Source organism: Penaeus vannamei, chromosome 32 (assembly GCF_042767895.1).
Source record: "Penaeus vannamei isolate JL-2024 chromosome 32, ASM4276789v1, whole genome shotgun sequence".
In the NCBI taxonomy this organism is placed as follows: Eukaryota; Metazoa; Arthropoda; class Malacostraca; order Decapoda; family Penaeidae; genus Penaeus; species Penaeus vannamei.
The window spans coordinates 26778890-26788889 of NC_091580.1; the positions used below are offsets into that span (position 1 = coordinate 26778890).

Sequence of the window (10000 nt, forward strand, 5' to 3'; positions counted from 1 at the left end):
CGTGCGTCGTGACCTGTTCCCCGCCAGCAGCGCCGCCACCACCACCCCGCTCGCCGTGTCCCACCTCGCGCACGCGCACTCCGACGCCATGGACGACCCGGAGATGTACCGCCTCGAGGTGAGTCAGGGCGGCCGGTCGCGACGGCTCGGCTCGCAGGGTTGATCGCTGGTGGCTGTTTTTTGTTTGTTTATTTATTTTATTTTGTATTTTTTTTATTGAGCTGTGTATGTTTTAGATTTGTTTGTTGATATATATTATATGTTTTTATGTTTTGTTGAACTGTGTATGTCTTAGATTTATTTGTTGGTCTGTATTGTCTGTTTTTTTATTGAAATGTGTATGTTTTACATTTATTTGTTGATCTTTATTATTTGTTTTTATGTTTTATTGAGCTGTGTATGTTTTAGATTATTTTTTTGCATGATTTTTTGGGGTATGAAGGTTTTTTTTCTTAATGATAGCAAATGACGATATTGAAGACGATGGTCTAAATGCGACTGACTATGGCCGTGGTTATGACACTGGCCAGAAGGATGATAATGATGACGAAGATGAAACTGATGATGAAATACAAACCGACAGTGATACTGAAGTCTTACACTTATTTTCCTTCTTAGTATTACCCACCGAAAACCTATTTCAAAATCGAGAAAGCAATCTTTCCCCCAAAAATATCTATTTTATCCTATGAACACGAAGGTTTTACATCCCAGTCTTCCGGTACGACTAATTGAAAATCAAAAGAGATTAATAATTGTTCAGAGTTGTAATGAAGAAGATATGGGTCAAGGATAATAATAAGAACAGGGCGATTATTCTGTCATTTTACCGTCTTATGTGTCGCAGAGTTCAAATATACTGAATCTGTCCACGCGCTGGAAGACGACGGTTGCGCGTGACGTCACATCATGTCACGTTTTCTGATATCAAAGAAAACGGTTTAAGGGGAGACTTGGAAATAGGTGGTGTTCTATATTTTTCTTGTTTTCTGTAAAACTAGGTACGCATTTATCATTTATCAAGACTAAGCATAACATTATTATTTATCAAGACTAAGTATAACATTATTATTTTAAAGAATGTATAGACAGGATATAGTAAAAGATTATAAAGATATCTGTAGCATTTAAAAATATGATAACGGTACATGCGATTCTCACTAAATCCTTGCCAAAATTGTAGAGTTCGTATTTTCTGACTTTGATGTGTGCAACAAGCGTGGCCTTGACCTATTTTGTAGATAATCTTTACTTGAGGAAGTTGGGTGGAATTTCTTGCCGTTTCTTTCCATCTTTCGACATTTCTTTTTCTTTTTTTTCCTATTTTATAAAGCTTCTGTAAGATTTTGCACTTTTTTGGGATTGAGGTGGATTTATTTAATCGTTTATTACGTAAAGAAACAAAAAAGAAGAGAGGGAATAACTGTCGGAAATTAACATTTTAAACTTCTCTCTCTCTCTCTCTCTCTCTCTCTCTCTCTCTCTCTCTCTCTCTCTCTCTCTCTCTCTCTCTCTCTCTCTCTCTCTCTCTCTCTCTCCCTCTCTCCCTCTCTCCCTCTCTCTCTCTCCCTCTCCCTCTCCCCTCTCTCTCTCTCTCTCTCTCTCTCTCTCTCTCTCTCTCTCTCCCTCTCCCTCTCCCTCTCCCTCTCCTCTCCCTCTCCCTCTCTCCCTCTACCTTCTCCCTCTCCCTCTCCCTCTCCCCTCTCTCTCTCTCTCTCTCTCTCTCTCTCTCTCTCTCTCTCTCTCTCTCTCTCTCCCTCTCCCTCTCCTCTCCTCTCCCTCTCCCTCTCCCTCTCTCTCCTTCTCCCTCTCCCTCTCCCTCTCTCTCTTACGAGGCACCAGCACGCATTACTGTTATCAGTGAAAATCAAGGCGTAGAATAATAGCGTTCAAGCCCACAATAGATATAAAGAAGGGGTTTGTAGAACTTGAGTTGGCACTATTCTATTTCGTCAGCATTTCAACCCATTTGGAGACATTTTATATATATATATATATATATATATATATATATATATATATATATATATATATATATATATATATATTCGTCGCTTTTAGAGGCATTCAAAAAAGAAAAAAAGAACATACTTTTCAACACTTATTCAAAAAATGTTCATTTGTCGCTCTTGAAGGCATTTCAGAAAACTTTCTACTTTTCAGTACTTCAAAAAAAAAAAATAATAATAATAATAAATAGATAGATAAATGGATAAATAGATAAATCCCCTTTTCGACATATTTAAACATCTACAGTATTTTTCCCTTGTCCCCAAGAACATTTTGGTTCTCCGCAAGGTTCACCACCACATGTTCTTCATCGTTTGTCTTGTTGATAACGGGTTCTCCTTGCCACCCCCTCCCCCCCCCCCCCTTTTACGCTCCACCAGGGGATTAAATATTGAAGGAGGAACGTTTGCTTGGAGTCTGACCAGGGGGGGAGGGGGGAGGGGGGAGGGAGGGGGTGCTTCGCCGGTCGAGGCAGGCTGTCGGGTTGGCTGGATTTTAAGAAGCATTTAGAGGTGGGAATTGCTTTTGTTTATGTAGGGAAAGTTGTGTAGGAAGTCACACAAAAAAATCATGTTTGTAAGTATGTATGTAAGTATGTGTGTGTGTGTGTGTGTGTGTGTGTGTGTGTGTGTGTGTGTATGTATATATATATATATATATATATATATATATATATATATATATATATATATATATATATATATATGTATATATATATGTGTGTGTGTGTGTGTGTGTATGTGTATGTGTTGCATTAGTTTTTTTTTTTAGGGGGGGGGGGCAATAATGCTTACACATTTCTTATTACAAAAAAAATGAATTCGTTATAGTTCAGTTGAGTGTTCCTGAAACTTCCCTTTAAAACAGACGCAAATGATTCAACAAACGATGACGTCATAAACAGGACTACCGCCAGAGCTCATATATATTTGTTGGTGCCGATAAGATCTCACGAGGCCTTAGAGGCGATTTCAACACGTACCACGATACACGACTTCGACCTTATGACACAGTGACGATGTTATCACCGCGAAATTACGTGTTAGGGGATACGTGTCCCAGATCGGACGGGCGGGGAAGAGGGGGGGGGGTGAGACAGCATAACCGATTAATGCAATTTGAAACAGACTTTTGAATTCAAACTTAACGGTCCTAACGGTTTCGGTAGCTCTTGGGATGAAACTAAAGTACATTCACTTGATTTTAGTTTCCGTAGAGAGGTCTCGAGGTAAAGAATTCAGGTGTGCTAACGAGCGTGGCGCTTCTGAAGGGGGTGCGGGGAGAAGTGGGGGGGGGGGGGGCGAGCGTGGAGAGCGGTGTCAAGCGTTATCGCCAAAGCACGTAATTGGCACTCGAGACAGGGCCTTCCGTAGTGCCGCAGAGACAGGGATAGCGAGCGCAGTCCTCGTTGCACTTGCGAGCTGTTGTTAGTGGTGTTCAGCTGCCGGCTTGTTCGAACTGTGCGAGGCCCGACCCAAAGATTACTCGTATACTTGACATGCATAAATAAATAAGTAAATGCATATTCATCAGTCTAGAAATGCATATCAACCGGGCAAAATAGATAGGTAAATGTATGTCTATCAGATATAGAGACAGATATGCCTTTATTCATTGGGTCCGGCCTGTCACGTGTTCGGGTCTCGCGATTCGAAGAGTTCAAGTGAATCAGATATTTTACGAAGGAACGGAAAGGCCCTGTGAATGTTTCAGCGAATTAAGTGAATGATTATGATTATCGTGGATCGGGAATGCAGTATTATGAGGTCCAGATCGTAAGAGTGTAAAGTAGAAGTGATTAAGATGAATCGTTTGGAAGTTATGAAAATCGAAAGAGGATTTTTAAGTGTCTCGAAACGAAAAGGTCCGAAAATAACCGTAGTTGAACGTCTTGCTTATAGTCCGAAAATAAGATGAACTTCTTATTAGATATTGGAGAGAAATAACGTAATAGAAAGGAATATCTGAATACATAAACGTATACATACATATATTCATGTGATATGAAAAGACATGTGATATTAAATGCTCGATAAATGCCTGTAGTTTGTTGCTTATGGCATAACGAAAGAAATGTAATACACGAAAATAACCACCCACCCTGCCAGTCAGGTTAAACGCAAACATATGCAACAAACAAGCACGCCGATTGTAATATATAATTTTTTTGACAAAGGGAAGTAAGAGACCATTTTCGCGTAGTCTCAGTAATGTCAAAGGAGTACGTTTGGCTAATCTACGAGTAATTACATGTTTGAAAATAAGAGTCGGTTCTTGGAATGACTGAGTTAGGAAGTGAAGGGAACCAACTATGGTATTATTGTTATTGTTATGATTTTAGTTATTATGGTTATGTTATTGTTATAGTAATGGTTATTATTATTTATTGTTGTCATTATTATTATTGTCATTGTTGTTATTGTTATTATTATAGTTATGTTATTGTTGTTTTTTCATTAGTATTGTTTTAAAGAAAAGATGAGTTGAGGAATACTGTTTTGAAGATAAGGGAATTTTTAGTTCTCTCTCTTCTCTCTCTCTCTCTCTCTCTCTCTCTCTCTCTCTCTCTCTTTCTCTCTCTCTCTCTCTCTCTCTCTCTCTCTCTCTCTCTCTCTCTCTCTCTCTCTCTCTCTCTCTCTCTCTCTCCCTCTCTCTCTCTCTCTCTCTCTCTCTCTCTCTCTCTCTCTCTCTCTACTCTCTCTCTCTCTCTCTGCTCTCTCTTCTCAACTCCCTCCCTCTCTCTCTCCCTCTCCCTCTCTCCTCTCTCTCTCTCCATCTCCCTCTCTTCCTCTCCCTCCTTCCCTCTCTCCCTCTCCTCTTCTCTTCCTCTTCCCCTTCCTCTCCCTCTTCCTCCTTCTCTCTTCCTCTCTCCCTCTCACCTTCCTCTCCTCCTATCCCTCATTCCCTCTCTCCCTCTCCACTCCTTCCCTTCTCACCTCCTCTCCTTCTCTCTCCCTCTCCCTCCTTCCCTCTCTCCCTCTCCCCCTTCTCTCTCTCCCTCTCCCTCCTTCCCTCTCTCCCTCTCCCTCCTTCCCTCTCTCCCTTTCCCTCCTTCCCTCTCTCCCTCTCCTTCCTTCCCTCTCTCCCTCTCCCTCTCCCTCCTTCCCTCTCTCCCTCTCCCTCCTTCCCTCTCTCCCTTTCCCTCCTTCCCTCTCTCCCTCTCCCTCCTTCCCTCTCTACCTCTCCCTCCTTCCCTCTCTCTCTCTCCCTCTCCCTCCCTCTCACTTCCGTCTTTTCCTTCCAAATTCTGATTGCTTTACCCTGGAGGGGAAAGAAAGACAGACAAAGACGGAGACGCAGAGAGCTGATTATATATCTTCCGATTCCCGTGTCTGTTCCGCATCCGTGACTAGGTAGTGACGTCATCACGTGGGCGGCCCATTCATGTCCGGAGTGAATGACGGGGCTGTCCTTCGTTTGATTTTTGGGCTTCGGGGGAATTTTATTGAAAAGAGGGAGAGAGAGAGAGGAAGAGGAAGAGAGAGGTTAAGAGAGAGGAGAAGGAAGATTAGAGTTGAAGTTAGAGAGAGGGAGAGAAGAGGACAGAAAGAAGAAGGAGAGGGAGGATTGACACAGATAGAGAGAGAGAGAGGGATGATCGGGGGGAAGGTAGAGAGAGAGGAGAGAGGGATATCAGGGAGTGAGCAGAGGGAGAGGTAGAAGAGAGAGGAAGGGATGAATATGAGAGAATGGTAGTAGAAGAGGATGGTGGAGAGAGAAGGCGCGAGAAGAAGGGGAAAGGGGTTAGACTAGGAGGGAGAGAGAGGAAAGGGTCGTTTAAATTATTTAGGAGTTTTGATAGGATCTTCGAGCGATGGATAGATTAAAGGGGTCGGGTGGGTAACATCGATTGAATATTGGACATTATTTTTCTTCTTATCTTCGTTAATGGTGAATATTCCCACAAGCAAGATATTGACGGCGAGTGATCTATCCGCCAAACATTCAAGAACGAGTGAATGACATTCCCGTAAATCGCGAGTCAACATGAACGACGTGGCTTAAAAGAAGAAAAAGATATAAAAAAATAGAATTCGATGGACGGAGAGATTGAAAGAAGAAAAAAGATTAAAAAAAAAGATAGAGTTCGATGGACGCAGAGACCGGCCTCTGCCACGCGCTGCCGATGGCGCCGCTCCAGTGCTGGAAACCCAAACATGTGGGGAGCGAGGCGGAGGGAGGGGTGGGAGGGGAAGGGAGGGGAGGAAGGGATAAAGAGGGGGAGATAGAGGGGGGACACGAGAGCAGCGAAGGCGAGAGCTGGCGAAGGACGCTGAGGAAGAAGAAGAAGGGAGAGACTAAGAGCGACGGGGATGAGGGGGAGAGCTGCTGCGTGAGGTGCGAGAGGAAGAGGAACAGGAGGAAGAGGGAGAAGAAGGAGAGCAAGAGCGACGGAGAGGATAGCGAGAGGATACTTCGGACGGAGAGGAGAATGGGACAAGGAAAGAGGAAGAGGAAGGAGGAGGGAGACAGCGATAGCGATGGCGTGAGCGGGAGAGAGCAGAGGAGGGTCGAAGAGATGACCAACGTTCGCGCCAGAATCAAAAAGTTCAAGGTATCGGAGACCGTTAAAATCCGTTACGATTTCTTTTTAACGGTTTTCAATTCAAACTTTCTCCTTTTCTTCCTGGTTAGCTCCAACATCCTCTCAACCTGTAAGTGATAGGGATGAATTATGACTGTTTTTAATATAACAGGGATAAATTATGACCGTTTTTAATATAACAGGGATAAATTATGACTTTTTGATATAACAGTGATAAATTATGACTGTTTTTAATATAAAAGGGATAAAATATGACTGTTTTTAATATAAAAGGGATAAAATATGACTGTTTTTGATATAACAGGGATGAATTATGTTTCTAAAGGCATGTGTGTTGGTTAAATGCCTGACGCAACGAGACACGAGTTTAACAGATGAGTTCGCATTACAGACTGACGTGGACTGCAGGCTTACGCACGCTAGATGCATTGTAAAATCAACCTTGTGGTTTGAAGGGGATTTTTTATCTTGATTGACTGTGTATTGATTGTGTATTTTACGTGGGGAATATTCTTCTACAACCGAAGAGTAATATTTTAAAGGATTTGGTGCCTTATGGTAGTATAAGAGGCTATGCGACACGTGCATAGAGAATTGGACAGAGTTACGTGTATACAGACAGACATATGTATAAACAGACAGACATAAGTGCATGTTTTGATAGGCCAAATCTCACGCAGTCAATCATTCTGTTAGATAAGTTAAGAGACAGGCGAACAGACATACATATAGACAGACATACAGACAGACAGATATAGCGAGGCGAACAGACAGACAGACAGACAGACATAGCGACTGAATACGTAACCCAAGCTAACGGGCGGATCGTATGTGATGCAACAAAGCTTCGCGGTTGGGAATAAAAAAAAATAAAAAAAACGAGACTAAAAATAGACCGGAAGACACGGGATATTTGGCGCGTGTTTTGTCCCCTTCGCCCTGCCTCGGGTCACGTGACTCCGCTGTGACGTCGGCTCATGGCGGGTTTGACTTCTCCGTGACTGCAATAATTCTGTTTGCTTTGCTGTCGTTGGTGGAGTATGTTTGTTTATTTTGTTTAGTTATTGATGTGTTTTTCGTCTTTCTTTCTTTAGTTGTTATTGTAGATTTTGGTTTTTATTGCCATCCTCATCATTATCATTATTCATCATTATCAGCATTACTATCATAATTATAACATCGATACCTTCATGTCATTCATGTCGTTGCACCCAAATTCCATACTCATTATACCTATTATAGAAAAGAAAGAAAGAAAGAGGAAGAATATGAAACGTTATTGCATATTAAAAGAAAGAAAGAAAACAGGTTAACTCCCCCATATAATAATGAGTTTCATAATTCGTGGGATTTGTTCTTTTACTGCTTTATTTACTTTTATTTTCTCCAAAAATGTGTGATTTGTAGAGAGAGAATTTAGGTTGGGTTTCGTTGAATTATTGTTATCATTGTTGTTGTTGTTACTACTCTTGTTCTTATTATGTTTGTAAATATATTTGCTGTCTTTAGCATTGTTATTACCATCATCCTCACTGCTATTGTTTTTTACTGTTATTACGAATAGTAGTAGTAGTAGCATTATTAGTAGAAGTAGAAATATCTCATGTGGTCCCATCATTTATCAAGACTATCATCAATTGCATCACTATCATCACACCGAAGTTACCATCGCCATCACCACCATTTATAAACATTGCCAACACCACCACCGCCATTTCAGAGGGAACGCATGAATACCATACCTGCCATGCTAATACCAACTCCAACACCTCACAGGCACAACCATCATCATTATCATTATCACCATAATCATTATCATTATCATCACCTTTATCATCATCACCATCATCATTATCACCATCACCACCATCATCATAATCACCACCATTATCATCATCATCACCCTTATCATCACCATCATCAGCATCACCACCATCTCCATCATTACCACCACCACCACCATCATCACCATCACCATCACCATCACCACCACCACCATCATGATCATTAACATAATCACCACCACCACCACTATTGCCACCACCACCATCATCACTACCCAAATCATCATCATCTCCAACACCATCACCACCACCACGACCAACCTGGAAATGACCTCGTCCGTGACCCCGCAGGAGGAAACACGCTACCTGCAGGCCGAGGTCAAGCGGTTGGAGGAGAGTCTGGCCACTTCGCGAGCTGAGCGCGACACGGTCTCCATTCAGTACAATGCCCTGTCCGACCATGTGAGTTGCGGGGTCGGCTTTTTCGTCTTTGTTTTGGTTTTGGGTTTGAGTTAATGTGTGTGTGTTTGTGTTTCTGGGTGTTTGTCTTTGTCTCTATTTTTCTTTTTTCTTTCTTTTTCTTTTTGTTTGTCTCTGTCTTTGTCATTCTGTCTCTTTCTCTGTCTCTGTCATTCTCTCTCACGCTCTCTCTCTCTCTCTCTCTCTCTCTCTCTCTCTCTCTCTCTCTCTCTCTCTCTATGTCTCTCACTCTCTCTCTCTCACTCTCTCTCTCTCTCCTCTCTCTCTCTCTCTCTCTCTCTCTCTCTCTCTCTCTCTCTCTCTCTCTCTCTCTCTCTCTCTCTCTCTCTCTCTCTCACTCTCTCTCTCTCTCTCTTTTGTTCTTGTGGCATTTCCTTGATTGTTTGTTTATGTTTTTAGAGTAATGAATTGATGTTATATACGGTTTTGGTTTATGGGTTTGGTAAAAAAGTGACTCCTTTATTTCTATTGACTTTGCTAAGGTGAATATAAAACATTTGCTGTGATACAAATGAACCGTCGATTAATTTTCCGGCTGTAGTTTTATTCTTCATCATCTCCTATTTTTCCTCCTTCTTCTCTTCCCTCATCTCCTTCTCCTTCTCCTCCGCCTCCTACTTTTTCTCCTCCTCTTCCTCCTCCCCTTCCACCATCTCCTCCCACCCTCCCCTTCCCCCCTTCTCCCTTCCCCTTCCCCCCTCCCCCCCCCTCCTCCTCCTTTCCCCCCTCCTCCTCCTTTCCCCCCTCCTCCTCCTTCTCCCCCTCCTCCCTCCTTCTCCATCCTCCCCTCTCCCCTCTCCTCCATCCCTCCCTTCCCCCTCCTCCCTCCTCCTCTTCCTCCTCCTGCTCCTCCTTTCCCCCCCTCCACCTCTTTCTCTCCCCCTTCCTCCTCCTCCTCTCTCCTCCTCCTCCTCCTCCTTTCCCCCTCCTCCTCCTCCTTTCCCACTCCCCTCCTCCTCCCCCTCCCATTCCTCCTCCCTCCTCCTCCCCCTCCCCATTCCTCCTCCCTCCCTCCTCCCATCCTCCCCCTCATCCCTCCTCCTTCCCCCCCTCCTCCTCCTCCTTCCCCCCCTTCCCCCTACTTTCCCCCTCCTCCTCCTCCCTCCTTCCCCCCCTTCCCCCTATTTTCCCCCCTCCTCCCCTTCCCTTCTCCTCCCATCCTCCCCCCTCCCTCTCCTCC

General features: G+C 43.3%; 1 protein-coding gene across 1 annotated transcript in view; it reads left to right on the plus strand.

Annotated features, from left to right (window-relative positions):
* LOC113819082 (rootletin) overlaps nucleotides 1-10000 on the plus strand; it is a 203036-nt gene that overhangs the window by 57360 nt on the left and 135676 nt on the right. Inside the window, exons 4-5 of the mRNA XM_070144834.1 lie at nucleotides 1-118; nucleotides 8692-8802. The exon at nucleotides 1-118 is cut by the window's left edge and continues 63 nt beyond it. Of these exons, the coding sequence (XP_070000935.1) occupies nucleotides 1-118; nucleotides 8692-8802 (229 nt within the window). The remainder of the gene's footprint in view (nucleotides 119-8691; nucleotides 8803-10000) is intronic.